This window comes from Vanacampus margaritifer, chromosome 5 (assembly GCF_051991255.1).
Source record: "Vanacampus margaritifer isolate UIUO_Vmar chromosome 5, RoL_Vmar_1.0, whole genome shotgun sequence".
Taxonomy (NCBI): domain Eukaryota; kingdom Metazoa; phylum Chordata; class Actinopteri; order Syngnathiformes; family Syngnathidae; genus Vanacampus; species Vanacampus margaritifer.
In genome coordinates this window covers 29,615,581-29,637,873 of record NC_135436.1, presented here as the reverse complement: position 1 = coordinate 29,637,873, position 22,293 = coordinate 29,615,581, and the positions used below count along the sequence as shown (strand labels likewise).

Genomic DNA, 22,293 nt, shown 5'->3' with positions numbered 1-22,293 from the left:
CCGTGCCAGCTGCGGCCCACTGAAATGTTCCGCGGCGAGCCCGTCAAGTCTGGATGTGATGGAGGGTGCGTGTGGGGAGATGGCACGTTCACCTCTCAAACCTCTGCCACCTTCGCGCAAAAAAACCTGCGGCGCTGCAAACAATGTGCTGCCGAGTGACTGTCGCGTTACTGATGTCAACTGAAGATGAGAGAATTAAGAGGGAACTGTCGAGCATGCCGGCTTTGGATTGCTAAAGCTAATTCCCTTGTAGAAGTTCGTCAAAGTAACAACCCTGGAATCTGTGGAGAACCAAAACTGACAAAATTTTAAATAAATCAATAAATAATTGACTAAAAAGGCAAATAAAAATGGATACAAAAAATATCATTTCATCAAAATTCTATTTAAATTATATATATATATATATATATATATATATATAATTTAAATATAATTTTTTCTATTTAAATTTTTGAATATATATCTATATATATATATATTATATTTGTTTTTATTTTCACTTTTAGTCATTTATTTATTTATTTAGTCATTTAAATTTTTTTTATTTTGGCAGTTTTGGTCCTGCATAGGAATCCGCCCAAAATGGCCACACCCAACCAAAATGGCAGACGTCCAATTCAATTTGATGCATGAGTCATTTTCTGGACCTGGATTTGCCACCTCTGCGCACAAGTAATACACATTAAAAAACAAAAACAAAAAACAAAAACTAATACTGAAGCTAACTAAAAATAAGCATTTTTTTTTAAGAACTAAAATTAATTAAAACTAACTACATTTGTGTGTGATTTTGTGAGTCATGTGATTGACTACTGCTGACCTGAACTGAAACATTGACAAAACAATTTAATAGCTAAAACATTTTTGTCAAGCTCAGAAATGGTGTAATAGGCTATTACACAATTTCTCGTAAAAAATAATGAAAAAAAAAAAATCCAAATGCCACGAGCTGAACTTGTGAGAAGGATCAATCGAGTGGATGTCGTAAATACTGTGGTCGTACAGAGAAGATGACAAGACGGCCTGATGGCATAGTAGCCACTTCTGAAGGGACGCACGCTGTGAAGCAAATTTCCATCATCGGGTTTGTGGAAAACAATTTAATGGCTGGCTTGCTAACAAACATCAGCGCTAAAGCACGCTACCCACAACAGCGCAAAAAATGCACTCTGTGCTATTAATCCAAGCAAGGGAAAAGTCAATTGCTGAGCCCGTCCCTCAATGATCACGGAAACTCATGTCATTCTGCACTTCTACACCACCATCTGTTTGTTTTTTTAATTAATTTAAACATTTTTTTATTTTTATTTGATTTATTTGATTATTGATTGAATTTCGGTTTGTACAAAAACAAAACATTCTCTCTCATCATACTGTACAGAGTCCTTTAGTGCCAAGAATAATACCTCTAAATATAATGCACTATTATTAATAGTCCAAAATGGCGTCATCTATTTTTTACTAAATTATGTCCAGCCTCTCTTCCAAGCAAGTAATCTCACGTCAAATCCTCTTTTTAACGTATTTGTTCCCCGAAACGTACAAAAACGTTAGATTTTAAATGTGGCCACATATTTATACATTTTTTCTGTTGTTGTTTTTAATGCTAGAGCATACAGAAGGCTTTGATGCAGCCTCTGACCTGCAGAGGTCGCTTAAAGCAATGGTGGTTATCACAAAATACGGCCAGCAGGTGGCAGCAGAGCAAAACAGATCAACCAGGGCCATGTTGCAAAAAGCTCTTTTTGCCAGTGTTTTCAACAGATTTGTGAATAATGATTATATATATTCTAATGCGAATTTCTGCAAAATGGAAACAGATACAAATATACTTTCTTTTTTCTCTGATGAAAGAAGCGTTTCTTATTTTTCTTTTGGGAGGTTCCATGTGTAACAGAATATTCTGTGGGCCTTGCAAAATCAGTCAAAATCCAGTAAGACCGCTGGGAGCGAAGGGTGTTGCTTCAGGGAAAATGGCTGTGAGTCATTGAGTTAACTGACAACTCACACATCCAAACTACGGCGGCCATCTTTGAAGCAATTTCCCGCATTTTCGCAATCTCTCTACTTTGGTCGAATAAACGTGGAAGGTTTGGTGTTTACAAGCGGCGTCTTTCCACGCTCAGGAGTGTCGTCATGGCGACAAGTCTTGCAAATTTCATTCTGGATGAAGTTTTACCTCCTGTTAACAACTAAGAGCGTAGATTAAACGCAGACGGAGTTGCAGGTGACAATTGTTAAAGCCTTGGCAGAGGTCACGGCTCTGGATTTAATAGTTGCTTAGTCGGCAATCATGAGAATTTACTGGCAAGCAAAATTGTCCTTGGCGGATGACATTAGAGCTTTCTTTGCCCGACAGACGTCAGCACATCACAGAGAGCCCGCAAAATTAGCCAATCACTCGGATCACCCCCCAACCGTCCCCCCCCACCCGTCAAAACAGCACACACACGCACACACAAAATGAAGAGCAGACGGCACAATGATTGCTTGTATGGACCACCTGCAGTTGAGGCGGCAGCTGCCATGTGTTGGTGCTGGGACCCAAATCGACCACATGACTTCCTGAACTTGTCCAACAGTCCTCACGAGATCAGCGCTAGTCTAGAACATTGTGGTCAAGGGGGGGGGGGGCGGGGCTAAACCAGACTCGGATTTGACATGAGGTGGAGGGTTAGCAATATGGCGCGTAGCAAAATACTTGCAGCACAATACACTACAATATAACAGAATTTATTTATTTTTTTGTCTGTATTTTAAAAATATCACTTCATTATTTACAAAGATAAACTCGGATTTTTACATGTCAAATGTAAAATAAAATAAAATCACCGTAACTGTAAAAACACCCAACATTAGAAATACATATACGGTTGGTTTAAATACGTTCACAAATGTATCATAATTTCACAAATATTTATCTGTTTTTGGAATGTCAAATTCAACTCGATTCCATTCAAATGAAAAAAAAAACATTTATATTTACTGAGAAATTAACAGTAAATAACAGTAATTTTACCATCATTTCGTTGTGCATTGACCATTTTTAAAAAGTGATAATAACTACAATTTTTGCAATGTCCTGTTGATGGTAGCATTCATTGTATTAACATTTATTTTGAAAGGACTTCCAACGAGACTCGTATCTCACAGTATTATGCGGAGAAATGTCGATTTGGGTTATTGTTATTGTTCTGCAACATGAACATGCTGCTGAAAGTGGACCGGAAAGCAAAAAAAATAAAAAATCAAGACCGGCTATTTGCAGTTGAAAGCGGGTCGAGGGGGTTAAGGTTATTGTGAATCAATACGCTCGTTCTGCATTTGCTATTTAATCACGAGGCCAGAAGGGCTGTTTAATAGCAGCGCTTTTGCGTAAAAGTCAGCGTTGCGTTAAAGTACGAGGAAAGTTGACCCAAGGGTGATAAAACTGGGGGGGGGGACAAACACAAGGAGCCGTCTCATTTTGATGGGGATAAAAATATCAAATGAAACTCATGTGTCATGTTCAATTGTCAGGACTTGTAAATAAGCTTTGCGTACAGAAAGACGGCGCTTTGCACGATCCGGACGACACGCGTACGGCACGGCGAGGAAACGCGCGCGCGTGTGAGCTCACCGTACTCCTGCAGAGTTTTGCACGGCACGTCCGAGTGCGTGGAGCCCAGCGGGTTCCTGACGAACCGCCGTCTCCGCCGCAGGTCGTCCTCCCAGTAGTCCAGACGCCACAAGTCGTGAGGCGGCCTGACAAGCAAGGAGGGAAACACGTCGGCTTAACAAACTGACACTGAAGGTTGAGATGAATATTGCGTCATGCATAGAAAAATATTGGGGGGGGGGGGGGAAGAATTTGTGAATATTATGAAATGACACAAACAGAAAAAAAACAACTAACAAATTGTACAACATACAACAACAAAAATAAAAAGATATTAAAAAAATATATATACAAAAATAAATATGTATATTAGAGGGGGATCATGAAAAAAGATACATATAAAAACATTTTTAAAAAAAAATGAATTAATATAAAAATAAAAATTTGAATACCCCAAAAATATATATATTTTTTAAATAAAAGACAAAGAATTTATGAAAAAATAAACAGATGAGGTGAAAATGAGAAAACAATCGATTTTTTAATATATATTAGCTGAAGGTTAAGATGAAAATTACATGATGCATACAATAATATCAGGGAACAAAGAATTTTAGAAAATTATTAAATGTCACAGAAAAAAACTAACACATTACGAAATACAATAAAAAATAAACAGATATTAAGAAAAAATATACAAAAATAAGAATGTATATTAGTGGAAAAAAATCATGAAAAAAGATATATATATATAAAAACATTTTTAAAAATAATGAATAAATATAAAAATGAAAATTTCAATACCCAAAAATAAGATCATACAAAAAAAGACAAAAATATTTTATGAAAAAATATAGAGAGAAGGTGAAAATGAGAGAATAGATTTGTTTTTATATCAGCTGAAAATATAATTAAAACAAATATTGTCTTATACTACCTCACACAAACCCTACAAAATTATATCATGAACAAGAAATGTAGATACTTTTTTTTTTTTATTGATTTTATTTTGACGTAAAAAAAGGACAGATGAAAATATAAACCTATTTTTCCAACGCCATCTATCAAATTTTCAACTAAAAAGGTAACGGCGTGAGAAAAGCAGGGACCAGAATTTAGCGTCTATGAATCACATGATGCTCAATTAACAAATCCAGCGTCAAATTACAAGTCAAAATGGCCGCTCGCCTCGTTTATTTTTTTTTTTAAACACGACTTTTTTTTTTTACAAGTCTTGTAAATGAAAGGTCGGCATCTCCCACAGACAGCGTGGGCTCTAATGACCGGGGGGAGGGGAGGGAGGGGGGGGGAGATCTCGTGGCGCTTGACGCATTAGCCTATAAAAGCAAGACCCCCACCTCCCACCTTCCCCTCCCTCCCCGTGCGTATATGTGTGCCAGAGATTAAAATAATGTGCTGAAATATTCATCGTAATGATTCCCAGAGCCCTGAAGCAAGCCCACTGAAAATGGCATTTTTATTCATTATTAATAACGGCGAATTAGGGCTGTTAACAGCGAGAGGGTGTGCGGAAAATAATTCCGGCATGTGCTAACCATCTTTTTGTAAATGATTATTCCGACATTAGCGTGGAAGCGGCCGGCCGGGATGACTTTATTGCCGGCCCCTAATGCAGACCATTAAGCACCGGCAACGGCAATCGGTGACTAAGTGCTGCTTGTTCTCGCGCTCCGGCTGGAGATGGTTTTGTTTTTCTTTATGGCCCTGATGGAGGTAACGCGGGACAATGCGTTGCCTTCGTTTAGCCTTGAGCGGGAAAGAAGTTCGTTATTCACGTGATTGCGCATACGTGACAAGCGGGTAATTGCACAGTCGACTGTCGGGGGGATTTTGTTGTGAAAATGATATCTCGATTTACGACAGACGAGAATTATGGGTTTTTCGATACGCAAGTTGTCACGCGGTTGATTTTTTTTGTTTTGAGTTGGGAGCAAATATTTGAGTTAAGAGCGACCAATGGGGGGGGGGCATTCTCCCAGTTGAACTTTAGTGTAGCACTACACCAAAAACAAAATAAAACATTTACCCTACTAAGTCTTTTAGCTCAATGATAACACACAATGCAAAACGCCATAGACTGGCTAACAAAGCTAGCATTGCTGTTTTTTTTATTTATAGCACTTTAACTTCACTCGCAGCCATTTTCACTGAAGCAACCCCATTCGCTCCTGGCTGTTTTCCTGGATTTTGACAGATTTTGCAAGGCCCACAGACTATTGTGTTCTATTCCTATAAAACATGGAAGCTACCAAAAGAAAGATTAGATTCTCTTCTTTCATCAGAAAAAAAAGGATATTTCTATCTGCTTCAGTTTTGCAGCAATTAGCATTAAAATATAGCTAAGTTAGATCATTATTGACATTCCTGTTGAAAACACTGGCAAAAAGAGCTTTTTGCAACATGGCCCTGGCTGATCTCTTATACTCTGCTGTCACCTGTTGGCCATTTTTTGTAATAGCTACCATTGCTTTAAATGACCTCTTCAAGTCAGAAGCTGTATCAAAGCCTTCTGTATGCTCTAGCATTAAAAAAAAGCACACAAAAAAACACACATAAATACGTTTTTGGGAGTGCAGGACAAAGTATTAAAAAACTCATTTATGCGTTTTTGGGGTTTGAATGAGTTACGCAACAGCTATTTGAACATAAACTATATAGCAATACAAATGCACAGACCATATAAAATGCCTATATTCTTTATCCTCTGCAAAACCCCACTAATTTTCACGTATTTTTTGTTGTTATTTGTTCATTTAGTTTTGTTATCCTCAAATGTTAGCCTTTTTGTTTGTTCATTTGTGTGTATTCTTTCCTCACCGTAAACGTGCTGAAATGGCTTTGGCAATTTCGCTATTAGGCTCAAGTCACAATATATTTTTTTAAACTTCTACAAAAAAAAACAACACGTTTTAAAGAAAGAATTTCCGGGGGAAAAATTTAACACAACAAACTATTACTCTTGACGAGAAAAGCTTGATAATAAAGACACGTGAGGCATAAGAGGCCCGCGGGCCACGCTTTGGCCACCCCTCCTTTTCAAGGCTGATTTATGACATTAATATTCCAACGCTAAAATGACCTCCAACATATGTACAAAGCGCTCGCCTTACTCCAACGAGACCTTGGCAGGCGGACGTCTTCGTCAACGTATGGCTCGTGCCGGCGTATTGAAGGAGTCGAAACAGATTAAAGTGTTACACGGATCACATGACAACGTCGCGTACACACACACACACACTCACACACACAATCAGTCTTTTATGTGAATAGCACAAGTGTCAGAAATCAAGCGGCTCAAGAGACTTAGCTGAGGTTTGACAGCGACAAGAGCTCACTTTCAGTTAAATATCAATCAGAAGACAGCGTCGGTGTGTGTGTGTGTGTGTGTGTGTGTGTGTGTGTGTGTGTGTGTGTGTGTGTGTGTGTAGGTTGCACGCCGCTGTCGTGTATGCAAAGCGAATGCCTGGAGCTTGTCCTCTGTCAATCAGAGCGTTTAAAAGGAGGAGGAAGAGAGCGAGAGAGTTGTCAGTGGGCGGAAAAAAAAGAAGAAAGCCCCGTAAATGATATTGTAAACGGCGGATTACAACGCGCCAAAAATGGAAATCCGCACGTTTCCAGGCTGAAGATTATGGCCGTTTAATTCGGGTGCGAAACAGGCAGTGCGGGGGGGGGAATAAAACCTCCACTTTGAAGATCCACCCAAGCACGTTGAATGCACTTTTATCAGCTCGAGTGCAGGTGGTTGCTTCACTTTTTTTGATGTCGCTTTTAAGAAAGAGTTGAATGCCAAATGAACAACAAAATTATTTATAATGACTTAAGACTTTTTGCAAATCAATCATTTGCATCAAGCGGTCAATCACCGGCCACAGCAAGTTATTTGATCAAATGAGCCATTGTCATCATGGTGTGTAGATTGTATTTTTTCATCATATTGAATATTTTGCACGTGTCCCTGAATTTAAGTCCAATTCTGTCTTCTTTTTTTTTTTTATACTAAGCCTAAACGTAGCTATAACACTAAACATAACCATAATCTTAACTCAAACGAACGTTAAGTAGTATTACTTTTTATTTTTTGAGCATATTTCGCTGTTTTAACTCTTTGACTGCCAAAAACATTAAATAACGTTTAGTAAAAACCTATGGAGGAGTGCCAAAGACGTCAAAAGACGTTTGTTTCAAAACAGAGGTGAAACTAACCATTTTCTATTGTTGATTACTGCAAAACGGAATAAGGTAGAAACAAACTTTATTTTCTGATGAAAGATGAGAGTCCAATCTTTCATTTGGTAGTATGTGTGTTTCCATAGTCCAAACACATAATTTTCTATGGACCTTGAAAGATCAGTCAAAATGCTTAAAATCGGCTGGCACTGGGGACAACCCGTTTCTGAAAACGTCTGGCAGTCAAAGAGTTAACTAAGACAGCCGTTGGCGCTTTGGTCACCACGGGAACACGTGACCCCCATTTGAACGGCAAAGTTGTAGCGCAGCGCCACCCAACGTAACATAGAACCGTGCATTCCAACAAGACAAAAGGGGAAAAAAAAGAAAACATAAAAGAGGGCTAATCAGACAATAAATTCTTCAACTGATCAAATACCAACAAGGCTTGCTTTGTTTTAACGCTATTCAACGTCCTTTCAAAACGTTTATTGTCCTGAAGCATACGCAACGTAACGCGCTAAGCTTACCTTCAAAATAAAGTTGACCAAATACAGTAAAACAGTGACGGCAATGCAAATAGCCTTAGGACACTTTTACTTTGAAGTTTGCCCACCACGTAACGTGATGGCTAGCTAGACCTCCATTTTAGACGTTTCTTTTTATTGACATTGTAGTTGCGACCGACATCAACACAACGCTATTCCGAACTCTTATTCGAACGCTAATTTAGGACGCTAAGAAACCACTAATTAATTACGCCGACATTGTACGACAGAAGTCTCCGCCGTAAGTGGCTAGCGGCTAGCTGTTAGCACGACCAATGTGCACGAGTGTCTGGCTGTCGGCTGCTAAGTACGTTTGCTGGCACCGTTCTTTTTCAATATTCTGGACCAAGGCTACTTTGTAATTCACTCTCCACGTTTAAAGTCAGGGAATGTGCCTTAAATTGCTCGTTGAGGTCTTTTCACCTTTCGCATTTCAAAAAAAATAGATGAATAGAACTTTGTCTTCATTTATTTTTATAAAACACTTGCCCATTAAAAAAAAGAAAAACATTCCACTCAAAATGTCAATCTTAGCCGTTTAGATTATCGGAACACAACTTTGAGCTATTAATACCGTCTTATTTTACACTTGATGCATGTAAAAATAAGAATGTTTCTGCCTCATATTGCACTTAAAAGTTGTGTTCCTAAATCCTAAACGATTATATTACACATTTTGAATTGATTCATTTTTAAAAAAAAAAAAATTATTTAATGGAAAAAGCGCTTTACAAAATAAATGAAGACCAAGTGCTATTTATCTTCTTTTTTTGGGGGGGCTGATCCGAAAAACGATCCGATCCGTGACTCAAATCCGTGACCCGATCCGAACCGTGACTTTTGTGATCCGTTGCACTACTAAACTGATGTAAAAACATTTGAGAAATTTGAAATATATTTTTGTTAAACAGTCCACAGTCAGCTTGCCAACTGAATCATGTTGCTAGGTGAAGGTTCACGGTGCTCATTGAATGTCCTCAATGTCCACCCTGTCATTGTCTACCCTAGAAGAAAACTCACATCAAACATTTTGCTTTGTATGTGATGAATCTGCTTTGCAGGTAATTATATATATTTATTTTATTTTATTTAATAATTAATTAATTTTTATGTAATTATATATATTTTTTTTTAAATGAGTGCTTCCTTGACCTACATGAAATTCTAACACCCTAAGCATAATGAGTTCTACTGAAAATCTCAAAGTGGGAAATTTTGAAGGCACCTGATGGTGATAACCTGGAAATAAAAACCTGAAATGTTGATCAGAGCACACGTTTTTCAGTCTACGGCAAAAATAAAGCAATTGGCCTCACTGCTGCAATAACGTTAGCGTGGCGCGTAAACGATGAGTCCACATCACAAAATTGCTCCGGGAATGCACACGGAGCCGAAACAACACGTTGTGTTAACACAAAGCTTGCCGCCGTAACAGGCTGGGCTGAAGAAGCGTGTTTATTAAGCCGCGGACTTTCCTTCATTTACACGTCCGACGCATCTGGCTTCGTGACAACAATAAAAAATGGCCGTGACGAGGCCCGCCCGGATAGCAGCAGAATTTATTAGATCGGTCGCCAATCAATCACCTAAATGGATTTCAAACTGCATTTTAAAAGCTAATTTTGCCGCACTGATAACCTTCCGGAAAACGGGAGCGCCGTTATTTATGAAGCCTTTCAGCTTTGGCTAAGTGTGGCAGGATAAATGCAGGAAGGGGACGAAATTGTCTGACTATTACTCTCCTCTTTTCCAATAGACACTTGAGGTTGTTGTTGTTTGTTGTCGTTGTAACTGCGCTTCATCCCAGACTGCAGCATTTGTGAAAGATTTTGCTCATAAAACTGCAGACGCATGTTTCAAAATCAAATGAAAAATGGTGGATCCGAAAATTGACAAAAACTCAAAGTTATTGTGGCAACAACGGGTGACAAGGTCTCATATTTGATCGGAATTGTTAGAGTAAAGCTCTCAATGACACAGTAATCTAATGAACATTAGAAAAAACATGCAGGGCACGTGCACCAGCAGGAGTTCATCAAATGAGAACGTTATATGACCAAAATGGCAGCTTCAAACCAAAATGGCCGACTTCCTGCGCAATTTCAGGTTTGGGTCCTGAAGACTTTTCCAGTCATCCTGTTATGATGTACATCCGCCCAAATTCACGTTGATCAGCTGCTGCAAATTTTTCCAACAGCCAGGGGGCGCTACTGAACAGGTTTTGGAATTGCGTGTTGATCAGCGATGACAAATCCAGGTCCAGAAAGTAAAAACGCTGCCACAGTTTGGCTTTAGCCCCTGATGTTAGCTAGCTAGCTCCCTAGCAGATAAACAAGCACCCAGGGAGCTAGCTAGCTAGCACCTGGGGCTAAAGCCAAATTGTGGCAGGGTTTTTAGTTCTGGGCTTGGATTTGCCACCTCCGTTGAGGATCCCGAAACCACTACGAGACTTTCCACAGAACTGATTGCTGGAGCGCAGCGGCAGATATTTGGATCAATGACATCATTGATTGGATCCGAAAAAATAAACCATTACAGCAAACACAATCTCGTTAATGCACACAGTCAATTTTTTTTTTTTTAATGTTTGTCAATATTTTTAAATAATTTTGAGTTTTTTGGGTTTTGAATTTTTATCAGCATTTTGGGAGAATTTCATTGCAAACACCGCGTGACCAAACCCAGAAAACGCGAAAGCTGTCGACTGATCAGACTATATCACATTCCACGAATCAGAATATTGTGTTCAGACTAGTCGGGGCACATGGAAAAAAATTCATGCAAATACATTTTTGGTGTTGTGTGAATTCACCTAAAATGGTTGCTTCAAAACAAAATGGCTGGTTTGATGTTCAATTTGATTCCTGGGTCCTCCAAGACTTTTCCGTGCGTCCAGTCGGGGTGGATTTTTGTCCAACTTGCCATGCTGTCCATTCTGGGACAGGACACAACTTGCCGCATGTTTTGTCAAAAGTGTTCAAAACGCAGTCAAACATAAACCGTGCCCGAATCGGAGATATTGGAAGGGATGACGTCAGTTTGTTGTCAGTTGCAGTCATCAATTTGGTGTGTTTTCAGCCTCTTTGGACACGCACACACGCACACGGGGCGAACTCACAGATAAAGGGTCCCCTTTTATTCTATTGGGACTGGCGGGAGGATTTGTGTGAGGCCGCCAGCAGGGAGGACACAGACATGCTGATTCAATAAAACACCATTATGCTCCTTTTAAAGGCGTCAATTGGCGACATGAGAGAGGAGGGTAATTATTATAAATACCAGTAATCAGTGACAATTCTATTCAAGGGGGGCCATGGCCGGTCTCTCTCACACACACACACACACACACACACACGCACGGGTTTGGTGCCTTTAACGCACACATGTATGTAACACAGAAGACAAGAAGTCTCTTCTTCCAGATGACCTTCCACATTCTGACTCACTCAATTTAACTGGCATGTAAATGTGACAATGACCAAAAGATACATTCCAACAACAAAAAAAAAGAAGACAGCGGAGCCTTTAAGGTCAAGCACGCCATAAAATTTATTTTTTCCCCCCAAATGGAAATTACAGACCAAACTACCCCAATCTTTCCTTTAAAAATCAAAAATTTTGTCAACTGACATTAGTGTAAAAATAAAGCTTTTTTTTAATGGATTATTTGTATTATTTAAAGCATATCAAGGTTTTTAATTGCTAATTGAGGGAGGAGTAATTAGTTTAGTATGCCTGTTTTACCCGTGTCCTGGATATAAAAAGTCTACACACCCCAGTTCAACTGTCAAGTGCTTGTACAAGTGTGCACACCCCCTTTGAACTGGGAATGTTCACAATGAACAGATCACATTCAAAAACCTGTTAAATACCATTTAACTCATTTGCTCCCAAAAACGTATAAATATGTTCCATTTTATATATTACCATGCTCCCAAAGACAGTTTTTTTTTTATGCTAGAGCATACAGGAGGCTTTGATACAGCTTTTGACAGGAAGAGGTCGTGTAAAGCAATTGTATTTATTTCAAAAAACGGTCAGCAGGTGGCAGCAGAGTATACGAGATCAACCAGGGCCATGTTGCAAAAAAGCTCTTTTCCCCAGTAATTTAAACAGATTTGTAAATAATGATGGAACTTGCGGAAACAGATACAAATGTACTTTTTAGTACCAGCATGCATCACTGTAGCTATGCTTTTCTTTTGCTTATGAGCTGTGGTGTATTTGCATCGAACATACATTTTGGACAAAACACACTTCATATCTTCCAAATACATGTTGGGAAATTTTCAAATTAGACTCGTGTGAGACACTACCTTACTGCTTTAAATGTGAGTCTCTTTCTTTCTTTCTTTTTCTTGGTTCATGACCTGAAACTAATGACGCTACCGCCTTGTTTCCTTTTACTATCAGTTGTCAGGAAGTAAGAAAGAAAAAAACGACACTCCAAAAAATTCTGGCCTGCGTTCAGAGCAAAACATCTCAAGTAACCGTTAGTTCACGTCAGCGCATGATGAAAGTCTTTCGTCTGCGAGCTAACTTAAAAAAAAAAAAAAAAAAAAAGTACGTAACCTTGTCTGTCATGGCAAACAAACAGCTGCTGCCAGATGAAAAATAAAACAAAACAGCAAAGTGGTGGCTGGCAAGCACATGCTTAATGGGCCACTTTCAAAGTGGCCAGTAAAGTCCAAAAAAAAGATAGTCAGTAATTTCCTCTTTAAAAAGCCTTCAGGTTTGATCACACGTCACATGTTGATCGTCAAGAAAGAGGAAACTGTGGCCCGACTTTGTGAACACATTAGCGGGCAAAAACAAGCACGCTTTCCTCTTGTCACCGTTCCATAACGTGGCCACACTTTAACGTGCTGTATGTTTAGTCAACATAATAATCAAACTCATTAAATAACACAAAGAAATTGACGTGTATTTCCAACAACAACAGCATAGCTTTGCCTACAATTTGGTTAGCTTAATGCTAACAAGCACGCTTTCATCTTGTCGCCGTTCCACAACGTTGCCACACTTCAACGCGCGGTTTGTTTAGTCAATATAATAATCTAACTCGTCAACATAATAATCAAACTCATTAAATAACACAAAGAAACTGACATGTTTATTTCCAACAACAACATAGCTTTGCCTACAATTTGGTTAGCTTAATGCTAACAAACACGCTTTCATTTTGTCACTGTCCCATAATGTCGCCGCACAACGAGCCGTTCGTTTAGTCAACATAATAATTAACTCATTAAAAAACACAAAGAAATTGACGTGTACTTCCAACAACAACAACAACATAGCTTTGCCTACAATTTGGTTAGCTTAATGCTAACAAGCACGCTTTCATCTTGTCGCCGTTCCACAACGTCGCCACACTTCAACGCGCGGTTTGTTTAGTCAACATAATAATCTAACTCATTAAATAACACAAAGAAATGGACGTGTATTTCCAACAACATCACAGCTTTGCCTACAATTTGGTTAGCTTAATGCTAACAAGCACGCTTTCATCTTGTCACTGTTCCATAATGTCGCCGCGCAACGAGCCGTTTGTTTAGTCAACGTAATAATTAACTCATTAAAAAACACAAAGAAATTGACGTGTATTTCCAACAACAACAACATAGCTTTGCCTACAATTTGGTTAGCTTAATGCTAACAAGCACGCTTTCATCTTGTCACTGTTCCATAATGTCGCCGCGCAACGAGCCGTTCGTTTAGTCAACATAATAATCAAACTCATTAAATAACACAAAGAAATTGACGTGTATTTCCAACAACAACAACAACAGCTTAGCCTTCAATTCGATTAGCTTAGAGCTAACAAACAACACAAAGCACTATAGATGGGCTAACGGGTGGCATCAGTGTCACTGTGTTGGCTATTTGAACACAAACGGTGGCGCTATAACATGCATACATAACGGCACAATACTCACAAATATATTTTCGTTTTCGTCGCACAGAACAGCTAATTATTACCGCTCCAAAATGAGACGCGGTGTCCATCTCCATGTATATGCATATGTTTATGTTATGCAGCCCCAGGTGGCCAAAGAGCACATACCAGAAAGAGCATTTTGTACATTACGCGGAAGAAAAATGTGTAAAACATTTTGTGCGCGGGCTCCTCTCAGTGAACCCTGCCCCCAACAGCCCCCAACAGCCCCCAACAGCCCCCAACAGCCCCTCCCCGCCGACCTTGTTCTTGTGTATTAGAATTGATGTCCTTTTAAAGTGAGCCCAAACAGTGGTCGGCTCCTGGTGCGTGATAATAATAATAAATAAAAACAAGAGTTATTGTTCCCATTTGTCGCGTGTGAGAGATGAAACTGGACGCGAAGAGAGGGAAGCCAATGTTTGGCTGCCTGAACGCAGATCAATAGACGGCTTCCATTTTGCTTTCTGCTACAGGAAAAAAAAAAAAAAGTAATTATACAGAAAAAATGTTGACAATCAATAGAGCAGTCAGCTAAGGTTAAGGTCTGCTGCGGTCAACAATAGTCGGAGGATCCTTTGTCAGCTGTCACACGCACATACAAAAATATTTTTGGTATTATTAGCCAAATTATAACATGATAAGTTTCTCCTTTTAACGTAGTCATTTTCATTTTAAAATGTGATCTATATCACGTTAAAACCAGAAACTTAAACACTTTCAACCTATTATTGAATTTTTCCGTACCATGTTAACTCATTCAGTCCCAGCCATTTTCACTGACGCAATCCCCTTCACTCCGGGTTGTTTTACTGGATTTTGACAGATTTTGCAAGGCCCACATAATATTGTGTTCTATTGCTATAAAAAAAAGTCTCTTCTTTCATCAGGGAAAAAAAAGTGTATTTATCTGTTTCCATTTTGCCGCAATTAGCATTAGAATATAGCTAAAAAAGCCTTTTTTGTAATTGATCTCTTATACTCTGCATCCACCTGCTGGTTGTTTTTGTAATAACTACCATTGCTTTAAGCTTCTTCTTCAGTTCAGATACTGCTTCAAAAACTTCTGTATGCTCTAGCATAAAGAAACATAAAAAATGTCTAAATACGTTTTTGGGACCGTGGTAATATTTAAAATAGAACGCATTGATACGTTTTTGGGAGCAAACGAGTTAATGAAACCAAATTTGAACAAAGTAAAACGATTCCATGAAGTGTCAGTCTGCTAAGGTATTAAAAAAGCAACATAGCAGAAAGTCTGTCCTTGTGCCGCTGCAATTCCTGCCCGGATTCCTCCACCTTGACATCTACTTTCACTTTGCACTAGCTTGAACTTTATAATCCAGCGGCGGCAGTTCAGAGGTCAACAGCAGAGGCGACCAGCGGGCAAGGAAATCATTCCCTCCTCCCCCTCCGCAGGAGAAAAAAAAAAAAAAAACGCTTCTGACATCCAATTTTCAAGTTGATTTATCAGTGCAAAGCCAAAATTGATAGTGTGTCATTACTGGGCAGGGAGCTGTCGTGCCGAGACGTATAAAAGGGCTCCTCGTTTTGATTTAGCGCGCCGGATCAATACAAGCCTATACTGTTTCAATTTGAGGGCTATTGATTTTCTCATGCCCACTCCATACAGGGAGGGGGACATTCATCATGGAGGAGCCACACAGCGCCATCTAACGCGGCGGCAACCGAGACTCACATCTGCTTAGTCTTCACTCGGGTCATGTGATCGCGCGGCACTACAAAACCGCCGCTTTGCTTCCTTCGCATTGTTTGGCGTCGCGGCAGAGCAAAAACATGCAGATGATGCTTCTCTTTGTGGACTCAAAGTACAAAATACAGTTTACTCTAAGAAAAAAATTGGGAGTTCAAATTGAGCGCTGGATTGTTTTGGTATTTACAATCTATTTTAATTATTGTTTTAATTAGGGGTGTCAGGCGATTAAAATTTGTAATCATAATTAATCGCATGACTTCAACAGTTAACTCACGATTAATCGCAAAATCTGTTCTAAATGTAGTTTTCATACTGTTGTTAACATAAAAGTGGGGGGGAAAAAAGGTTAAACTAATAGAAATATGGCGGCATCTTTTAGTCATTGATACAGTAATTTCCTAATAATGCATAAAATTGAGTTAAAATGTATTACTGCTAAATTTTGACATGGACGTATCTGCTGCGTTGCGACTGGAATTCCCCCAGTGCAGGCTTTCCAAGTAAGGGGGGCTCATTAATCAAGCGTTAAAAAAAAAAAAAATTGTGGTATTAACTCATTCACTGCCATTGACGTCAAAAATTCATTTGAACTATTTATATTACTTTACCATTTTTTCCCACTTTTGTTAACAAGAGTATGAAAACCTAGAAATGTTTTTTATTGTACATTTAGAACAGATATCAAATTTATGATTAATCATGAGTTAACGATTTAAGTCATGCGATTAACTACAAAAAAAAAAATTTTATCGCCTAACGCGATTTAAAAAAAAGGAGAAAAGATTATTAAAAATTAGGAGCGTCACGCGATATTTTTTTTTAATTGTAATTAATTGCATGACTTCACGAGTTAACTCATGATTAATCACAAATGTTATATCTGTTATAAATGTACAATTAAAAAATTATAGGTTTTCATACTCTTGTTAACAAAAGTGGAAAAAAAAAAGTTAAACTAATAGAAATAGTTAATAAGAATATTTGACATATAACCGTCAATGGCAGTGAATGAGTTAAAGGAACTTTAATTAAATAAAGTCCAAATTAACGGCTAATTTTGACACCACTAGTTTTAATACATTTTTAGTAATTTTGTTGGATATTTTGTGTTTTGCATTTGTTGTGTTTTGAATCACGGAAAACATTCTCAAAGCAACACCATTTGTATTTTATGTGTAGTCTTCCATGAGACTAATTTACATAATCACTGCCTCACATGACTTGACAGCTAGGCTGGGTGAAGATTATTGAACATTTTCTATCGTTTCAAGCAGCAGACGGACTACGTATAAGCACAAACATGTTGAAGTCAAACATTAAGCGGCATTCTTGAGATATTTACACCAAATAATGAAAGAGTCACATTATTAATCCAGATGGGAAAAAGAAAAAGAAAAAAAAATTCACATCTCCTTCAAATAAGCGTGTTTATAATTCATGCCACGGCTATGATAAATATCCTGGGGCAGAACTTGAGATTTCAGTGCATTAGGCTGAAAATAAACATTTACAGCTAAGCTTTCTGCACCCCCCACCACCACCACCACAACCCCCCCCCCCCCCCCCCTTTCCTCCACATTCACTTCAACATGCCGGAGGGCTTTATATTTTACGAGAGCGGCATAAATGGGAAAGTTAATGTAGCATTGAATAAGACTGAGCTGCCGTGCATGCGACGTCGCCCCAAGCGCTCGCCAGCATATTGCGTCATTTTTCTTCAACAGCAGGTTACCATTAAATTTGAATTTGCTGCTTTTTTTTTTTTTTTTTTTGCGGCATCATTTACAACGCGAACGTCTTTTGTATCAATGCTTTGCGTCAAGAGAGAGAACGAGAGAAAGATCCATAAATATTTGAACGTGAGCCCAGAATCCAGTAAAAAATAATAATAATCTGTCCTGACCGCTCTTACTCAAGGTTCAGCGCATTTCACGGAAGCGTTTGCAGTCTTAACAGGCACAACTTGTTCAAATTCTCTTTCTGATGACACGATTATGAATTGTAAAACGTGCTCGGACAGGATCGCAGAATCACGTTACTCGTCGTCATACTAATCGGTGCTTCACCAAACTAGTTGCTAGTCCAAAACCCACGTAACACACACATCAAATAGAGCGCAAATGAGGATGATGAGTGCTGTAATTAATTATTAAAATTATAACGGTGTACAGTGTAACGGACCAAAACCAAGAAAAATTTATACTGCGCGGTTTTCACACTTCACTAAAGTAATCAATCTGTGAACAGTGCAGCAATTTGTTAGATAGATAGATAGATAGATAGATAGATAGATAGATAGATAGATAGATAGATAGATAGATAGATAGATAGATAGATAGATAGATAGATAGATAGATAGATAGATAGATAGATGCATTTGTTTTGATGACGAAACCTTGGCAGAGGTTTTGTGAAACAAACATCACATGTGCGCTCAGTTTGTCCAAAACGAGTGCTTCTTCTTGATCTTTCCCCTTTGCTGCCCGGAGGCAGAGAAGTGGAATGAGCACTTATTTTAACAGGACACATGGGTGGCGGGAAGGGGGAGAGGGGGGGTAGTCCGAAACAACCACCAGGTGCTGGTGTGCGTTGCTGAGCGGGTCAATGGATGCCTGGACAGAAGCACCCCCCCACCCCAGCTCCACCCGCCAAACTGTCGGATGAGCGGCCAATCAAGCGTCCCCCGGGGGGAGTAAGGCCGCCCCGCGCTGTAATTGCGTTTGCCGACCCTGGAGGATTGTGGGAAAATGACATTTACCGGCAGCCTCATCCCACCAAATCGGGAGTTTTGAGGATACTTCTCACTCTCGGGGGGGGTTTTGACGTCATATACTGAAGTGTGGTCTTCGCTCCGATGTTTGGTGGCGCAAGTTTTGTCGTCGTTTCCAAACATTTTGGCCTTCTGCAAAGTTGCCAAGGGTGCGCTCACCTCTGTCCCAACGTCCCCCAGGCGCCGTGCTTGTTGGTAAGGATGTTGACGATCTTCTGCCGCAGCTGACTGGCCGTCACGTGGTCCCGATGCTTGGCGGCGCCAATCAGGTGGTCGCACATCTTCTCTTCCTCTCGTCTCTCAGCGGCGTACTGGACGCAGTTGGACTGATGAGGACAAAAACATTTTTTTTTAAAAATAAAATAAAAAAAAGGGACGCTCATGAAATTTGGTTACAAATTCTAATGGATGTGCGAGAAGTTTTTCTGGGCTTTCCAGGCTTGTGTCATTTTAAAAACAATTTGGAACACAGTGCACATGCTTGTGTTTGTCTTTATGAAATGATCAGAATATCCACGCAGCGGCGGTAACAACGCTGGAGGAAGATTGCGAGATCCTCGTCCACGTCCTCTAATGGAGCATTTGTCACACTGACTGATGCTCCGGCTTGAGTCAACACACTTGAGCGCGCTGAGATATTAACAGACAGTGGAGAGATCTATCGGGGCTCCCTCAGAGCAGGCCCGTAAATCAGCAGACCGTCGGGGGGGTGGGGGGGGGCGCTCCCTGCTCGGCGGACGGGGGCCATTAAGACCAGAAAGGGAAATAGTTTAATAGAGCCGCCAGGACCGTCGGCTGTCAAGGACGGAGCAGAGCTACATATCACCGCGCCAACTCTATTATTGGCTTCTTTTGAAGAGGAAATTGGCCATTTTGTGCGAGGCTAAATAACAAGGCGGACTTACAAATGTTACATTTACTGTACGTCACATGATGTGGATAATGCAAATTGAAAGAGTTCAGTATCACTTCATTGGCCTTGGAACCTGATTTGGTGCCAAAAAACAATCAAATGTGAATCAGATACAACACAAACTGATTGAGAAGAATAAAGATGTCTCAAAAGATATTGAACTGAAAAATAAATAAAGATTAAAAAAAAAAGCAAGAATCAAATGTTAATAAGGTACAACTCAAATCAATAAATATACAGATGAGTTAAAAAAAAAAAGAATTACTGCAAAAATAAATCTCAATAAAAGGCCAAAAAAATGACGACATGAGTCAATAAAATAAAAAAGGAAAAAAACAAGCCTAGAAACATTTTACAAAATATATGTAAAATAAAAAAAGAAAATGCAATTCATAAAAAACAAAATATTTGAAAATATTTTTTAAAATACAGAAATACAATGTAAAATATTATTACAAATGAATATAATAATGTACGATGAAATATTGAATAAATTAAATAAAAAAAATTAAAAAGGAAAAAACTATCTAAACAAACTTGCAAAAAATGTACAAATTACATTTAAAATAAAAAAGACCAAACACAAAATTAAAGAAATAAAAAAGATCTATCACACAAAATACAATTAATAATAAAAAAAAAACTAAAGATTTTTAAAAATACAGAAAAACAATACAAAATATTATTAGAAATAAATACAATGCAATAAAATAAGAATATACATGTAACCATCTAGGATTTACTTTAGTATAAACCTGATTGAAGTTACTGTAAAAAATTTAAATGTGAGAAGCACAAACAGTTGCTGTTATTAGTTTGAGCTATTAATTACTTTGATACTTTTGATCTTTCTATCTATCTTTCTATCCATCCATGAATGATTTGACGTCAAGTGCATACAGCGGTTGCGTGTAAACGTAATGTAGACAGACTCCATATCTTCGCTGCTTGAACGAGATTGTCTTCCAAAGGCCTCCCGGGAGGACGCCGGCTAATATTCAAAATCTAATTTGCTAACAGAAGCCGAGAGCTAATCGAATTTCCTGCGTCAATTTTAAAATCTGTCATATATTATACTTGAGCGTATCCCTCATGAAGAAGGTAACCGGATCTGCGCGCGCTCACGTGACACGCGGTGACAAATATCATTTTCAAGCGCGCGCCGCACCGCCGCTGTCGCCGCCTTAATTGTAAACGCCTCTTATCCGCATCTTCAATCTTTGAAGAGCTGTGGCGGGGGATAATAAAGTGTTGGCTGTCTGGCGTCGGCAGACAGAAGGGATGGGGCCAGGTACGCTCAACAACCCCCCCCCCCCCCAAACCCCCTCCCTGAAACCTTCCCCGTCTTCTTGTGACATTGTGCTTACAGACGTCTCCCTGAGTTTATCTAGCGGGTCAAGGATCCCGGGCGACTGTAAATCAAGCAGCTGTTTGAAGACGGCTGCTGTTGGCAGATAAGAAAGTCATCACTAACCGCACGTACTCGCTGCTAACAGAGGTGACACGCTGTGGGCCTCGCTGGGTCTGCGTGCGCTTGCTTGTAGGACACACGCACACAAACTCCACATAGGTGTTAACACACAGCCAAACTTATTATAGACTTCTGAATGGAAAATAACCATGGTTTGATATGTCCTCATGTAACCTCTTATATAAGGCTGAACTGTTGTAAAGCACAAGGGCGGAATCGAGCCTGGGAACTCTTCAGTTGAATGCCTCGTTTATACTGCAGTCCTCCCTGTTTCGGGGGCATGTTTTCGAAGCAGGACACGACTCATAGGGAAGGTGCCTGGGATCGGGCTTGGCCAGCCCGGCTTCTCGCGCTCATCCTTACTTGTTAAAGAATAAAAGACGGAGCGGCGCGCGGTTTGGGTAGAGTCAGCTGAGGGAAGCGTACGTTCGCCCAGCCGTTACGCAGCTCGTTCTACCCGGACCGTCGGCTCTCCGGTCTAGTGTCAAGGTAAGCGCTGATTGGATTATATTATACTGCTTAGCGTTGAAGTGTGTTGATTGCTGTTTGCGGGGAATAAAGGACACAATTATTCTAGCACAGTATATCAGTCTCTATGTATTCATTGTTGCCGCCGATCACTCACGATCCTGCATAAAAATATAAAAGTGAAGTAGTGTTTTCCACAAAACAACTTCTATCTAAACATATATGCATCTACAGTAAATAACAAACCTACCTTACCTACCAACAAATTAGCTATCTATCGTACCAACTTAGAGCACACCTTGTACCTACCTACTAAAAAAATGTGAGGTAGGCAGTTACGTTGTTAGGACGACAATATGTATTTACGTCAGTGTATTTTTAAGTGCATGTCAGTGTCACGCTTTCAGTACTTTCTTTTTACAACTTTTCAAGAGCAAAAGTTTGTACCTCGAACTCGGCATGTTTGTGGACGTCCTCTGCTCGCTGTCTGTTCAGGATGAACTCGGCCTCGTTGGCCACCCGGACGATGTGGTCCTTCATGGCATGACACAGCAGTCTACAGCAGAGAATAGACAAACATATTATCAAACGGAAAGGCCTCTTTTGACTTCTTTTAATGTGCCAAGACTTGGAAGAAGCGTTTGCGAATTTAGAGAAGGCCCCATTTTAATCCCACTAC

The 22,293-nt window shown here is 39.4% G+C and overlaps 1 protein-coding gene across 5 annotated transcripts in view; it reads right to left on the bottom strand.

The window, feature by feature from the left end:
- Positions 1 to 22,293, bottom strand: part of nbeab (neurobeachin b) — a 223,230-nt gene that overhangs the window by 90,962 nt on the left and 109,975 nt on the right. For all 5 annotated transcript variants that reach the window (XR_013294247.1, XM_077566748.1, XM_077566749.1 and 2 more), the window contains exons 35-37: positions 22,062 to 22,170; positions 18,922 to 19,088; positions 3,623 to 3,747 (exon numbers count right to left, since the gene is read on the bottom strand). Coding sequence is in view for 4 of the 5 variants with exons in the window: in XM_077566748.1 (XP_077422874.1) it covers positions 3,623 to 3,747; positions 18,922 to 19,088; positions 22,062 to 22,170 (401 nt within the window). In the remaining variant the exon portion in view is untranslated. The remainder of the gene's footprint in view (positions 1 to 3,622; positions 3,748 to 18,921; positions 19,089 to 22,061; positions 22,171 to 22,293) is intronic.